This window comes from Poeciliopsis prolifica, unplaced genomic scaffold (genome assembly GCF_027474105.1).
Source record: "Poeciliopsis prolifica strain line A6 unplaced genomic scaffold, Auburn_PproV2 SCAFFOLD013, whole genome shotgun sequence".
Lineage (NCBI taxonomy): Eukaryota > Metazoa > Chordata > Actinopteri > Cyprinodontiformes > Poeciliidae > Poeciliopsis > Poeciliopsis prolifica.
This window is the reverse complement of record NW_026562388.1, coordinates 5,473,373-5,489,526: the sequence shown is the minus strand read 5'-3', so window position 1 is coordinate 5,489,526 and position 16,154 is coordinate 5,473,373. Positions and strand designations below refer to the sequence as shown.

The window sequence follows — 16,154 nt, the reverse complement described above, 5'->3', positions numbered from 1 at the left end:
AATTGCAGTCGGGTTACAACCTCACTTTTGTTTACAACAAATTCTAATCAGCTGTAAAAGTAATTCCTTCCAAGTCTTTATGATTCAGCTTTAAGTCTTTAAATTTGGTCTGGAAACTCTCACAGCACCTCTTCCTGACTGCCCTGACTACTGGAAGCATTCAGACAACTTCCTGTTTACTAAATGTTGATCAGACATTAGGCAATTTCTGAAAATACAGTGGGTTTCCCAGGGCAACCACGATGGATTTATGCAAGAGAGAAGAAACCACTGAGAAGAGCATGGCGATTCCTGTTTCCCCTGGGAACCACTGATAAGGTCAAATATTTAATTTTTTTCCATATTTAATGTGGTTGATGTTTAAAATATCACAAGTCAGGGAGTCTTGAATTACACTTTTTGGAAGAAAAAATTAAAAACCGTAATAAATTAGGGTTTGAGTGTTCACACTGGGCTGATTGAACAGAAAACCCTTATTACCCTGGCAGTGGGAGTCACTGGGTACAAGAGAATAAAAGTGACTATTTTTATTTCCGAATAACAAATATGGTTTAAATAAAAATGAAAATAGAAGATTTTCCATGCTTACAGTCTTTTAACATAATTTTACTCCAATATCACTATTTGTGATATAATTTAAAAAAAATCTATTTAAACTTCAAAGTTCAGCCCATTCCTTAAAACAATATCACATTTCACTGCAAAGAAAACAAAATCACAGAAACAAAATCAAATCAGTTTCTTACTGGCAGAGTTACATGTAATCAAAAGCTTTCTTCTGATTGGCTGATTAGGCCCTGGTGACGACTCCTTCCCCATCTGAGATACACAAAGAGAAAAAGCCCCACAGATCCAGGAAGAAGATTTTTTTTCACAGCTGAATCAGCAGGAGGTCCGATCTTCTGAAAATTCAGTTGTGATAAATGTTTTTGTTCACGTCGTACACTGTAAATGAAACCTTTAATCACCAGATGATATTCTGAATATTCATTCTTATGTTCAGATAATGATCTTCTTTTCCATGTATTGCAGAACCAACATCTTACAGTTTTGCTTTTCTGTGGGGGTGGTTTTTATTTTTTCTTAATTTCCTTAATTTTTACATCACTAGAAAATATATGTTGACTATGTAATAATTTGATTGATGGTAAATAAATGCTAAATCAGTGAAATACATAACTATTTTCCTGTCTATGTGTAACTGAGACTGATTATTCCTACACAATAATAAGATTTAGCACAACTGATCAACCACTACCGATCACATAAAATGTTTTCAGGCGTCATAGATACCAAATAATGAACATTTTCACCATTTATACTCCAGGAAGTGCAATAATGCTTGAGAAGCAAGTGATGCCCGCAACCTGATTTGCAATGACAACAAACTACCTGCTTTGTACAAATTGGAAACATATCTGCTTGAGTTGCTGTTGACATCAGGTCTGACCTTGAAGAAGCTGAACTTACCTGATCTGATGAAGCAAAGGTGAATCAGCTGGCTGGTCACAGCATGCATGTGTACAAAACATTGTAAAGATTGTGAGCAGGTTTTCTATTTCTCAGTAGAACATGATGGAGGGGAAATGAGCATTAGTAACTTTTCACCACTAGATGGTGACAAGTAATCAGTTTTCTGAGGAGAGTCAAAACCTGAACCCTACAAAGAGACCGAGATATAAAAATTTATTTATTTTTAAGTTTGTTTCTATTAAAAAAAAGAAGGAAAAAAAGCTTTTCATACGAAATCAAAATTTTTATTTCATTTGTCTTATTGTAAGAAAGAGACGCCTTTAAGGCATGTTTGGTTTTTTTGGGTGATTTTTTTAAATAGGAAAAACAAAAAAAAATTTTTCCATTAAAACCAATAATGCCATTCGGTAAGCATACCCTAAATGGCACCAATATTCAAGATTGCAAATAGCGACCAGGTGCTACTTATAAAATGTAATAGTATTAGCAATTTTTTTGCCCTGGACAATTGTGGAAAGACATCAGCAAGGAATTTAGAGCAGCAGCCGCTGCTGAGGATTTACAGACTAATTGCAATCAATTGTTGACCATAGAGAAAGGCTGGTAAATGGAAAACATTTAATCTGCCAGTCTTCCCAGTAATGCACAATGCAGAAATTCAATACAAGATCAGACCATGTCATGTAGAAAGGGAAAACCTTCATCTCAGACTCTACAGGCCTCAGCTGGCATGCCCAATGCTAACATCCGTAACAGAAAAGTAAGAAAAAGAGTGAATATGTGTGGCTTGTTTGTAAAGTGGTGAATTAAAAAATCTTGTCTTTATAAGAGGAAAAATGCCAGCAAGTCCTAGAAATAATTTTCTTTGGACAGATGGGACCAATTTGACCATAATGCACACGGCCATAGAAAAGCATAGCAAATATCAGTCACAGTAGCAGATCAGGGATGATTTGGTCTTATTTTTCAGCCACAGGATCCCCTCACAGCCCTGAAGTTGACCATGTAACATTTAAAATATAAAATGTTACAGCTCATAATAGTAACTCTAAAAAAAGACTGAACAAACACTGATTATTTGCAAAGGGTTTCCAGATTCTCTAAAAACAACATGGCAGCACATCTGAGATTTGCAAAGCAACTCTGTAAATTTGGAAACAGTTGATCCATCGAGAGAAACAAAATACGAGAGAAATGCTGTTAAAAAACAATAAACAGATATGAAAGAAGGATTGAAAACTGATCAGAAGACTTTCCGGTCCTAGAAGTCGGGCTGGAAGGTCCAGGTTATTCCAGACAGACGGATGGACCGGCTGTACAAGCTGCAGTCCTGAGAAGGTTGTGACTGAGAAGCACAGATCAATAGAGTCATTTCCAGCAGTCTGGGGAATTATCCAGCTCACTGCCCACCGATACGATGCAAACTAAAGACACACACACACACACACACACACACACACACACGCACACACGCTCTCCATGTCCTACAGCCAGCAGCCTCTACACACTGAATCGATCTATATTTTTACAGGAGATTGACTGAGAGAATTTAGCCCATCTTCAGATGACTGAAAGCTGTCTGCTTCATGTCATTTCAGCCCTGACTCCCAGCTTTCGTCTCATGATGTGATCTGACTCCTTTAGGTGTGCATTGGTGTTGCACTAAGATAAAGATTTTCTCAATCTTCTTGCAGCAAAAGAAACATCACCATCATGTCATCGGTGATGTGGGAAAAAACCTGCATTTTAGGCACAAACGATGTGAAGCTTACAGAAGCTCCATACCTGTTGAATCGTATCATTTTGTCAAATTAAAACCATAAACTTCAAACTATTTCATGAGGATTTTCTATGAAAGAAGTCATAATTAAAGGAACCACCTGCAGAACTAAGAGAAACTATGTTTTGCGTCACTGGAGGTTCCTCTATAGCATTGTTCTCTCAGTAATTCTCAGATAATAAACTTCTGATACGAGGACAAAGAACTGGATCTGGCCAGATTAAATTAACAATTTGAGAGACGGGGCATCAAAAACCCAGCAGTCATTTTAACTGAGCTTCAGAGATCTGATGTGGAGACAGGAATACAGGCTTCCACCGCAGATACAGAGACACCTACACCTGAGAGGGCAAGCTGACCCCAAACCCCTCTGACCCCAAACCCTACTGACCCCAAACCCCTCTGACCCCAAACCCCTCTGACCCCAAACCCTACTGACCCCAAACCCCACTGACTGGTACACCCAAATGTTCTTCACTAAAGACACCAAAAGGTCTTTGACGTCCCAAACTCAAAACATAAAACCTGATGAACATTAAAACATTTGAGACAATCCAGTCACTGAAACCTCTGAGACATTTTAAAACTTTAAAATGTCTCAGGGACACATTCAACATTTATTTTTATTTAAAATCTTGCATTCACTTCGCCAATGTGTGACACTGAGTGTAGAACAATGCTTGAATTTTGTGTTTCCACATCCTGACCATCATGGGTTCTCAGAATCAGATTGTTGACAGAATTTTAAGGGACAATATAGATTTTTTCAATGCTGAAAAACTCATATTGTGATTCACAAATCACTCTGCCGTTATATTTCCATCCCTCATTTACTTTGAATTAATACAAGAAAAACATTCCTTTGTTGTAGGAAAGTAAGAAAATGATTATCAGTAAGTCCTGAAACATTATTTGCATGTTTTTGTTATGAGCGTATTGTTGAAATAATGTTTGCTGCCTAACTTACAAACATTTGATCAGTAAAGTCAGCATTAAATCTGGTCAAAGGAAAACAGCTAATTGAAGCTGAAGTTTAAGCCCAAAGTTTTTCACTACTACATGTTTTGATATGTAAAATAATATATTTTAATTTTGCAAAGGCCAAAACTATTTCGTCACTATTAAAGTCAGATATTTTAAGATTTGCAACTTCAGCTTCAAAAAGACAGGCGTTGCAAAGCTCTTTCAAAAGATTTGCAACATTGCATTTGATTGCTTGTGTTTTTTCAGATCGCCAGAAAAAAATGTGTTAAAATTTGGTTTTAAAAGTCCATATTTTAAAACTCTTAAGCAATTTCCAGTGCAGTGTTGACATAAGGAAGAAGAAGATTCTGTGATCCAATGAAATCTTATGCTTGGAGAAAACCTGCTTGATGGTTGCCCCATGCTTAGTTTTTTTTTTTTTTATTATTTTAAATAAAATGAAGTGACTCATTTTAGGTGCAGGAGGAAGGAATACCTCCGGCTCAAATCCCTAAACTTATCCTGAAAATGGGTTTCAATAATAAACTGAGAGGTTTGTCTTTCCCCTCCATCCTCCAGCAGAAAAAGCTCCAGTCTAAATTAATCTCCCACTCCAACAGGCTGAAGATTGAGCTCCTCCACGTCAGGCAGAGACATCAACGACTTTTTTAAAGGACTTTGGAAAACCAGGAATTAGACCTTTTTTTTTTGTTTTGTTTTTTGAAATCGCTGAAAATAATTTCTTAAATTTAATTTTATTTGCAGGCCTAAAAAAGAAAGAGTTGTAGAGTCTCATCTTTTAGGAATATGGGCTCACACATATAAACCTCCCCACATATATAATCAATACTTGATCATGCTTGTTCTCAACTGCTTTTTTAAAAATGATTAATTTACTTTCAGTATTTTAGTTGCAGTGCTTTCATTAGTTGTTTACTGCGGGACTCTTTTCCTCCATCCTCATCTCTCTCTACCTCTACTCCCCAGGCGGCCCTTTATGTCCAGGCACCGACCGCCGTCTGGCCGGGTTGCAGAGCTCCTGGCCCGGCTCACAGAGGGGCCCCAAAGCCCGGAGGGCTGCAGGACGGACAGGAGCGCCGATCTCTCTCCGATCTCTTATCAGCTGCAGCAGATTCTCGGGGGACTCATTCAGGAGGAGAGCAATGCCCACGGTGTTGTCACACATCAGTGGCACAGAAACGGTCATTAGTGGTATTAAAAGAGATAAGATCCGGATCCGAGTCCCGTGGGAGCCATTTCTATTTGCACACTGAACCGCACAAAGAATTGGTTCCGTTTTTTCTCCTCTTGATTGGTAGCAGGCAAGCCCAAAACCCTGGAACAGCTCCCAATGGGAAGACGGGCAAAATAAAAGCAGAGTGGCCATAAAACACCCCGGGAAAAGACATAAACAGGAGAAGAAAGCGCAGGGAATGACAAACGAGACGCCTGAGTGAGAACTCAATGCAGAAAACTTGAATAACAGCAGAATATCCGCCAAGTTGGACACAGCCCCCATTGAATCTGTTACTTATCTCAGTATTCTTCTTTAAGTCTATACCCGAAAATTTCGAGTCAAAAAGCAAAAACAGAAACAAAACAATCATTTTAAATGATATATTTGCTGCAGAATTTTAACTCCAAAATAAAGTATAATTTAGGCTACCATCCTAAATTTATATCTAATTTTGGTAATGTGATTTTAATTACATGGACGCCTTTCACTGGTTGATTGTCAATGATTGTGGCTTACAGCTGATGAAAAGTCGTGTTGTTCAAAATACTACAACAGCAATAATAAAAACATTATTACAGAAAAGTTATGCTCAGCATAATCATAGAGGAAGACTGCTGACTTTATCAGGCAGAAAGTTATTGACATCCTTAACAAGGAGGACCTACAGGTCACTGATAAACAAGCAGTTTTAAAGGTGCTTTGACTGTTAGAAAGTTGAGTGGAAGGAAAAACTGTGGTTAAGAAGAGAAGGTACCAGCACTATGGATGAGCAGCAATATGGGAAGTAAAGCAGTTTGGTTTGCAAGCTGATTGGCTGTAGTTAGCACTTCAAGAGTGACCACACACACACACACACACACACACACACACACACACACACACACACACACACACACCACACACACACACACACACACACACAGCTCCAGATAATTTATGCAGTATTGGGAAGAAGAAGAAGATGCACACCAGAGCCACCATCAGCTCACCTCAGCCGCAGATTGTACTTTTCTTTAGACTGACATTTTTGTTTTAAATGTTTCTCATTGATCTTATGTAATATTATTATTTTTTTCTCTAAATTATCAGAAATCACTGTCCCGAAAAGTTGCGTTTTCTATCTGACATGTTTTTTTAAGCACCTTTATGACTCACTGATGTTAGAATTGGTTGAAAAGTCCCTTCACTCTCTAAAGCTAGATTTATGACGCTGTCTCCAAACTTTGAACTAATTAGTGACAGAGAAACATTGTTTTCTCGCTCTCTCTCGTGCGCTCATCCAACCTGCGCGCGCCTCTCCATCCCTCCCTCTCTTCACTTCAAAGCTGCACTTCAAAGTCAGTCTCCACACACGAGCTGTTCTTTCGGAACATCCTCGCCATCATCGCGATGCCTCGAGGATTCTTGGTAAAGCGGAACCGCCGAGGTTCGGCGACGTACCGCGCGCGAAGCGACGGCACCGGCACACCTGAAGCGCCCGGCTGTGACCGGAGTCGCGCGCAGGCTGAGAGCTGTGGTTTAGTGGGATTCTTGAATTGCCGTCCAGGTGGAGCATCGCCGGAACTCCGCGAGGATCCGGACAGGCAGGCGTGGAGCCCCCACGTGGAGCCCGCGGTGGAGGCGGAGGCTGAACGGCGCGCGCAGTTACCGGAGACCGAGTTGGACGTTTTGAGTGTGGACGGTGACTTCCCCTGTTTCTACCCACCTCCACCTCCACACGAACCGACCATAAACAAGCCCTGTAGTCCAGTCAAACCAGTGGGAACGAGGCTGCTGGAGCAGCACGTGGAGAGCGAACAGCAGTCGTGCTCCCCGGTACCGGAGCTACCGGACCTGCCGTTCCTGGTGAGCGCACCGACCTCCGTGTCCACTTCCATCGAGAGGTTGCTCGCAAGCGGCGGCGGCGGCAGCACCAACCGTCTCCACGCGCAGTCCTACAACGACAAGTACGACCCGAATCTGGCTCACGTGCACTTGTTCCCGTCTCTGACCCTGATGGGTCAAGAGAACACCACAAGAAAGCGCTCGTACCTCGATCCGGACCACCAGAACAAACTCAGCACCAAGCAGACGAAGAAACCCAAACCGAACCGGAGACAGAACTTCGAGGACGATGTCACCACGTCTCCGGTTCTGGGTCTGCGGATCAAGAAGGAGAGTCCGGAGCTGAGGAGGTCTGCTCCCACCGGGACTCAGCCCCTCGGAGAGTTTATCTGCCAGCTCTGTAAGGAGGAATACCCCGACCCCTTCTCCCTCGCGCAGCACAAATGCTCCCGCATAGTGCGCGTGGAGTACCGCTGCCCCGAGTGCGACAAGGTCTTCAGCTGTCCCGCCAACCTGGCCTCCCACCGGCGCTGGCACAAACCACGTCCGGTGAACAACCAGGGCATAGAAGGTCACGCGAACAGGACCCAGCCGCTCAAGGAGGCGCGGGCTTTTGTCACGCACGAGCGGCAGCCGGTGGACTTGGAGGGAAAGGAGAATGAGTTGCTGCGCGCGCACACCAATCAGCACCTGGACAGCTCTCGCGTGTTGCTGCTCCACGGTCGGACCCGAGACGCTCCCGATTCCTCCTCCACTCACTACCGGAACCCGGACCTGCAGCAGCACGCGAGAGCCGCGGACAGCCCTCCGTCCGGACTCCTGCGTCTGACCCCGGGCGAGCAGCAGCTGCACCAGCAGCAGCCGCCGCTCACCTTCGTCCGGTCTTTAGCGGAGGAGGAACTGTACGAGTGCCGCTACTGCGGGAAGAAGTTCCGCCGCCAGGCTTACTTGAAGAAACACCTGGCCGCGCACGAGATGACTGCGCGCGCCTCTCCAACCCCATCGCCCTACAGCCAAGCGCGTGACAGCGGCAGTGTCCAGAGCGGCCAGGTGTTCCTGTGTCACCTGTGCGGCGCGCGGTTCCCGTCGGTGGAGATCCGGGACAAGCACCGCGTGTGGCACGCGATGAGGGACGAGCTGCTGGCGGAAACGCTGGGGGGAGCGCTGGCGGCGGACGGGTTCCACGCGCACAGAGAGGAGGCCGGCGGCGGGGAGCGCGAGCAGCAGCAGCAGATCTTCACGTGCAAGTACTGTCCGTCCACGTTCTTCAGCTCCCCTGGGCTCACGAGACACATCAACAAGTCTCACCCCACCGAGAATCGGCAGGTGATGCTGCTGCAGATGACAGTACGACCATAAAAAAATGATCAGACTGATCGATTATCAATGACAGGAGCCAAACTTAAATGTAGATTTTGTTTTGTGTATTCGGACTAAGCTGTCCCTGTGCCTTTAATTCAAAACTAATTCCGTTTTTCTGATTAACAAGGTAAACAAAAGTAATCTTCAATTATATATCCTGTAATGAAATGCAAGGCATTAAAATCTACAAGGAGAAATTTAAATGGAATTGAGGGTCGCTGTCCTTGGTGCTGAAACAGCCAACACAGAGGCATGGACTTTGAAGCAATTCCTAATTAAGTTGATATAAAAAAAATGTAATCACAGTAACGTGTTTTGATAAAGTTTCAACTCTATATTTTCATACAGACGCAAATCATTCAATGTAACAACAGATTGCTACATAACTCATATCAGTATTGATTTTCAAATGACTATGGAGTCAAAAATACAACCCAAGCTCCCAGAAGCCTGTACAGATCTATTTTAATATGTTCTACGTTCACTGTGTAACTGATTCCAAGCTACTGTCAATAAACATATTGATGATCGCCTTTTTTGTCACGTCAATAAACATTCAGGAATCACAGGTACAAATCCTTCATTGTTTAAGTCCATTGTTGCACATTGACACTTTATTTTGTGTTTGCTGAGTTTGCGAGCATGTGTGAGTGTTGGTAACATGCAGTTAGTGCTGAAATGCAGTTTCTTTTTACATCAGTAGTTACAAACATCTGCCAACATGTGGACATCCAGAGCCTACAGAGGCGGCGGGTGATTCAACTTAAGTGTGACTTTCTTCCTCATCTCACATAAGAAACATTTGTTTTATTTTATTTTGGCTTATGCTAATCAGGCTTTAAGCTGAGAATTGTTAAATTATCTTCCAGGAAACTGATTAAGAAAGGGACAAATTATTACATGATGAGCATGCAGACATGGGCAGATTGAAGTGCTGGGATGGAGCACAGCAAAATTCACAACAATAAATTGTATTTTGACCTCTAAAAATAATTTAAAGGGCCCAGCACTCAGCTCAACTCTAAAACACAAAGGAAACATGTAATCGGTCTTATTAAAGAATTGCATTTTATCCAAAAAAAGTACAGTCCCTTTCATTTATTTCTTCATCTATTTTTATAAAAATATATGGCTGAGACTGGGGAATGGATATATGATTTGGAGAAAAAGTAACATTTTCTCCATATCAGCCCATTTGATCTGGAGATTTGCGATGCCTCGAAACAGAGAGCGGATTGACGCTAAAATATAAATATTCTAAAATGACGGTTCCACCTCTTCTCATCTTTGGCTCTCAATCTGGTTTTTGTTGTCTTTTCCATCAGCACCCATTTAGCAACAAGTGAAATGCTGGAGTTGTAAAGCCTGACATCAGCTGAAGTCTGTGGAAAGAAAGTCAAACCAGAGCGATCCTCCGCCTAATTAACAACGCGATCTAAACGGGCTCATTTCTACATTTCCAGAGGATGAAGTACAAACTGATGAAGAGAAATGCTCTAGTTAAGTGTAACATTCTGTAGTGTTGACCTATGTTTTTATTTGTAGCAAACATGCTCTGAGGTTAAACCACAGTTTTGGCTTTGGCAGCTTTTCTTGTAATCTTATTTACACAACAAGCTTCGTCACACTGTACATACTCTCATAGATATCCACGTATCTAATATATATATGTATATATATATATATTTATACTCGTATAGATATACAGAATACATATTTATAGTCAAAGAAGCCCAAAAAAAAAATCTAGTTTTTGAAGGGACAAATAAAAATACAGCATTTGACAATTTTGTTTGAGTGAAAGCAAAATTTACATAAAAAAAGACAAAACTAATGCAATGAACATCAGTGCTTGTCCACAGTTGACAGCATGACCTAAGTTGTGATTTCTGAACCTTTCCAACTCCCACAAATATGTTTGTATTCGATAAGAAAAATACTTTCTCCTGCAGCTAGCTGCAGATATACTGATGTGTTTGTTCTGACGTTTTATCCAACCAAATGTCCTCTCTAGCATTGCTTGCAGAGCAGTGCGTGATGTGGCACAGTTCATTTTTAATACGGTTTTGCAGTCTTGGTAACACAGGTGTTTGCTAACTTCCCCACATGGCACGCGTTGGTGTGATCTAATACTGCACAGCTTAAGTTGAACTCTTTCAGCAGCATTGGAGTGAGTGTTTCATGAAAGCAAAGCTGCAGATTTATATGGTGAGATTATACCAGATGTATATTTGCAAGTGGGTGTGTGTTCAGTGCAGGAAAAACAGCCATTGTTCACCGCTGATGTATGTGAGATGTGACACTAACGGTTTTAATCTAAGCTATAACCGTGAGGATGAAGTGATCAAGTGGAGAGACTCAAGTCTTATTGGCGGATCCAGAGGACCGCCGCAGCTTCATCGACATGCGGGTCTTGCTAGTTCGAGGAGACATGGGGGACGGCGTGTCGCTCCCGGCCTCCCCAAGAGCCGGACTTTCTCCCCGAAGCATCTCGAGGCAGGAGCCTGAGGAGTTGGGGGAGGAAGAGGAAGAGAAGTTTGATGCAAGGGCAGGTGAGGTGAGCGGGGGGGGAGGATGGATGAGCAGAAACGGGATAAGGGGAGAACAAGAAAATTACATCTTATCTCCAAAAAAAAAGGTAGACTGAGGCAGACTGCAGAGATTCTCAGTCAAACTAGTCCAACAGACAAACAAAGGACGCAAAACGACTCACAGACAGGCAGCTACCAGACAGACAAACAAACTACGACAAAGGCTCAATGTCATCTTGTATCTTTGTTCCCTAAATCCCCAAGATGTGTTTACGGAGAAAAACTGAAAGAGCTCATCAGTCTGCGTTTTTAGCACAGAAATACTTTAACAATAAATTGCCAATGAATTTTACTAATGCTGAACTACTTGCAGCTTTTGGGGTTTAGTTACAAAAATATAAAAATGCTGCTAGACTACAATTTTCTTTTATTCTCCAGTTCATACCATTCACAGCCAGCATGAAGGACCTTCTGCGTTAAGCCTCTGCTCTTCCCCCTCAGCTGGTTTAAGCTGTCAACAGGTTTAGGGACCATAAGATACAAAACGCTATGCTCTTCTGAAGAGAAGAGGGGAAAAAAATGAAAAAGAGAAACGCTGACAGGAAAGGGAAGTAAGAAAAGTTAAAGTGAAGGAGGGGAAAGTAAGTTATGTCAAATAAAGCACACAAAAAAAATACAGTGAGGAAAAATGAAAGTAGGTTAAGTTCCAGTTAAGGGAAGCAAGGGAAATTATGTAAAGCAACATAAGGGGGAGAAAGTAAAAGAAGGAAGGGAAAATGAAAACAAGAAACAAAGTAAAGTAGGTTAAAATATAATTCAAATTGAGCAACAAGGTAAAAAACAGAAGAGAAACATGGAGGAGAAATTAAATGAGTGGAAGAACAGGAAAATAAAGTTGGAGGATTATTAGAATTGGGATAAAAGCAAATGACAGGCATGGATCATAACGTGGAATGAAGGGAAGAAGAAAGGACAAGAGCAAAGTGAAAGTGAGAGAAAGATGTAAGTCAGGGAAATGAGGAGGTAAAGTAAGGAAAACAAACAGAGACACGGAAAATACGCAAGAAGGAAGGAGTTTGAGAGAGAAAGAAAATACACAAAAATGAATGAATGACAAGAAAAAGAAACAAGCATATGTAGGAAAGAATCTGAAAACATTCAACAAAGGAGGACAAAACACAAATCAACAACCAGTTTTACTACAGACATAAAAACCTGATTTATTTAAACTTTACGTTACGAGTCAAACACGATCAATACAGCGTTAGTTCAAAGTTCACATTCAGACAGCTTGTGTATGAGTGGAGGACTGCTTACCCGCAGTAACGTGTGTGAGTGAGTGAGTGAGTGAGTGAGTGAGTGAGTGAGGTAGAGAGAGAGCAAGAGTAGTGTGATGTCACATAAAAACCAGGAGGACAGGAGCAAACGGCGAGGTTAGAGGTCAAGATTCACCAGGTCAGAGTGATGCCTCAGGTTAACAGAACAACCATGAAAATCACCAAGCGACTGAACGCAGAGGAGGGCTTAAAATGTCTCATCATCAGAGGAGGAAGTCTCACTTTCACTTCAGAGCAGTTTGGTGTCTAATATGGATCCAGTTTGGATCCGAATCCGCATTAGCAGAAATTACTGCGACATCAAACTTGCCGGTTAGCAGAAAGTGAAACCTCCTTTCGAAGAGAAAGAGACCGCTGTTGTTAACATGCAGACCTGCTTGCAATTTCAAAAACACACAGGAAGAAACGGCAAAAAACACAACGTGGTGGAGGAGTCGAAGAGAGAAACGTTAGGCTGGAATGTCAGAGGGAAGAGCGAACCAGAGAAAAGCTTTTCAATCACGTAACCAGGCTTACCTTTTAGCTATACAGTGAGACAAAACGATCTAAAGGAAAGAGGGGAACAGAAAGAAAAAAAAATAAAACAAAAAAAGAAAAAAATGAAGGAGGAAAAAAAATACACAAGAAATAATAAATAGAATTGGTGAAATTTAACAAACACAAACAGAAGAAGAGAAGATCATCACTTCACTGTTAGGGAAGGGGCACTGCAGATGAACTCAAAAGGACAGAAAGACAAAGACGTTTTTCAAAGCACAGGATCTTTAATGTCCAGATGTTGTTCACAAACTTATGATTTTGGGTGATATCTGGACTTATACATCAAAAGTCGAAACGTAAAGTGCCCGATCCTGTGCCCTGAAGTTTGCAACTGGAGCAAAGTAATGACAAACCAACACTGAGCAAATTACATCTGATTTCAGAGCACGTATTTAAGAGGAGCGTGACACAAGTGAATTCGGTTATACCAGATGTAATACAGCCTTGAAGTAGATTGATTAAGATTATCTTGGTAAAAAAATATATTGACGCTTTAAACAGATTAGAAGGTAAAATGAGGAGCAGGAAGATATTTAGAAAACCCCACACACAATCACACATTTAACACTGAAACAGAAACAGAAAACATGCCTGCATAATAAAGTTGCACCACTTTACGATAACTGTGACTTCCTGTTATTGATACGGTGAATGGCCTACGTGCAGAAGTCACTGAATAATTACAATTGAACGAGAGTCTCAGGACAAAGCAAAAGTTTAATGTTTTGATAAAAATCAATGAATCTGTGTAATGATTCACAGAGGAGTCACATATGATTCCCACGTGTGTGGCTGGCATCTCTATTGCCGATCAGATGTTGCCTAACTCCTCAGAGATGCTCTGGAGAGAGAAAAAGGCCGAGCGCAGCTTTGAATTGAAAACTGTGGCCGGGATTCAGACTGTGAGCTGCCAGGCTGTGGGAAGGGGAAGCGCTCTACTTTGGGAAAATGAATAATCCAACATCAGTGGGGACATTTTGATCCCGAAACGGAAGAAGTTTTATAATAACAAGCAAAAATCAGTTCACTGAATCGTTTCACAAACACTGAGGGGGAAACGTGAGAAACACTGGAGTGTTAAAATGTGACTGGGTTTCTGGTCTTACCTGTGTCGGAGGGCGGGTGAGTGCAGGGAGCCGGGCTGTAGACGCGAGCAGCGTAATCCTCAAACGTGGTTGGCTCCTGGTGGTGCTGCACAATGGTTTCTAGATATCGGGCTCGCTCCTCGTAGCTGAGGTCAAAGTCAAGGCTGAACTTCTCCGAAACGTCGTGTCAAGTAAAAGAAGTCAAAATGATATTTTTCTCCTGATCTTTTTTTTTTTTATTTTTTTGCTGGAGTTTGAGGTTTTTGGTAACAATAGAAATAGGATCAGCTAAAATAAAGCAAAATGTTATTTTAGTACAGTAAGGACTGCGAGTTGTAAATATGTAAATTCATAAAAATCAAAAGGCAAAATCATAAATTTATGACATATACATACCAAAACATGCAATAAAATATAGTATGATAAAATAAATTTCCTTTAATAGGTGTATTTGAAACATGTACAATTTTGCAAATTAATGTGAATAATAACAAAAACCCCGACCCCCCCCCAACATGTCATGAAGGACAAATTTAAAAACCTGTTGGAGCTCAAGCAGAAAACAGAGCATGAACTAAATAAAAGGTTTTATTGGGCCAATTTAAGCTTGAGAAAAATGTCAAGATAAATTTATATAAAATAATTTATGATTTACTTATTTAAAAATTGTTTAATGAACTGAAAGTTAATATACTATAATAAAGACAACTGACCAATTGTCACATAATAGCAGGTCATAAAATTAATTTTAAAAAGAGAATCAAAACAGCATAATTTACTAAAAATTAAAAGAATGAAGGAAAGTGTGTGTTATCATAATTTAATTTAAAATCACCAAGAACCTATAAACTCAAATTTTTTAAGTAAAAGAATTGGGTAATTTTGAGCTTGCACAAAATAAAATTTCCTATCCTTAGCGGCTGATTGCTTTGTCTCTAAACTGCAACGATTGCAAGAAATAACTAATGTATAACTACCCTTTTTGCAAACAAATTTATATAATCACTGAAGCAAAATACGTTAAATGAAAACAACAATTCCAAGAAAATAGTTTTCATCTTATACTAATGGATTTTATGAAGCCAAATTCCCAGGTGAACGAGAAAATCAAAACTCCAAAAACGAAATGAACAAAATAAGACATAAACATGAGCACTTCGATCGCGCTCTGTCACACTGAGCAGCTCAGAAAGAGGCTCTGGTTTAAGCAGTGATCTGTGTGAATGAAAGGCAGAACTTCAACTGTCCACCCATTAGAGATAACCTCATTGATACAATGACATCTGCCCTTTCTTCTTTAGTTTGTCTCATACGTCCAACCATAATGACAGTCCCCCCACCACCCACACACACACACAAACACAGACCAGTCCCCGTCATCCTCCAATAGCATTACCATTTACTCATTGAGCTCCAATAACGAGGGATTTTCAATGGGAGCGTGTTTTTGCGTCTGTGTGCCTGCGTTTGATAAAATCGCCTGCATGTGTGTACGTAAGTGCATGGGTTAATGTCTGAGTGTGTGATGGGATTAGGCCAATGAATCTTCAGAATGAAATCTGTGTGTTTGTGCCTCGCGTAACGGGGCGGCCATCTGTAATAGCGCCCATGGGTTTTCTATTGGGTTAGAGAGCTGGTCTATGGGACACAAGGAGAAAGATTCAGGTCTAATGGTAACTGATTCAGTTAGGGACGATGGTAATAACAACAACATGGCTCCTTTAAAGTGCAGTCGGCCGGATCGAGGAGAAGGAGGAAACTCGGGTAAACTTTGAGTTTTTCTTTCCCCCCTGCTGTTCACAAGAAGTGACTGTTTTTAATACACTTTTCAACTCTTTATGCCGACAAACCACGAGGTGCAAAGAAAGTGAGATTAAGACGGTGGAAGAGAAGTTGCAAAAAGACAACGGGAGACAGGAGGAAGAGGGGTGAGAATCCTACAGCGAGTGGCAGAGAAGGTGAGAAAGGAGGGCAATATTTAAGTGACAATAAGGGAACAACAAAGCGAGTTTGTGGGTGGAC

At 41.2% G+C, this 16,154-nt stretch overlaps 2 protein-coding genes across 12 annotated transcripts in view; one reads left to right on the top strand and one right to left on the bottom strand.

Moving 5' to 3' along the window:
* The first annotated feature begins 6,823 nt into the window (after positions 1 to 6,823).
* On the top strand, positions 6,824 to 9,207 carry LOC129365131 (insulinoma-associated protein 2). The gene has a single exon (XM_055038086.1). It carries the CDS (start codon positions 6,843 to 6,845, stop codon positions 8,634 to 8,636), a length of 1,794 nt encoding a protein of 597 aa, XP_054894061.1. The 5' UTR covers positions 6,824 to 6,842; the 3' UTR covers positions 8,637 to 9,207.
* Positions 9,208 to 9,218: 11 nt separating this feature from the next.
* ralgapa1 (Ral GTPase activating protein catalytic subunit alpha 1) overlaps positions 9,219 to 16,154 on the bottom strand; it is a 55,290-nt gene continuing 48,354 nt past the window's right edge. For 4 of the 11 annotated variants that reach the window (XM_055038076.1, XM_055038080.1, XM_055038083.1 and 1 more), the window contains 3 exons: positions 14,154 to 14,278; positions 11,616 to 11,727; positions 9,219 to 11,143 (listed from right to left, as the gene is read on the bottom strand). In XM_055038076.1, coding sequence (XP_054894051.1) covers positions 11,056 to 11,143; positions 11,616 to 11,727; positions 14,154 to 14,278 — 325 coding nt within the window. In that variant the 3' untranslated portion in view covers positions 9,219 to 11,055. Of the gene's footprint in view, positions 11,144 to 11,615; positions 11,728 to 13,023; positions 13,053 to 13,744; positions 13,986 to 14,153; positions 14,279 to 16,154 lie in introns of those variants that run through there. The other 7 variants (XM_055038075.1, XM_055038085.1, XM_055038084.1 and 4 more) reach the window with 5 other exon arrangements.

Coding starts and splice junctions, on each gene's coding strand:
- LOC129365131 (XM_055038086.1), top strand. CDS start 6,843: ATGCCTCGAGGATTCTTGGTAAAGCGGAACCGCCGAGGTTCGGCGACG.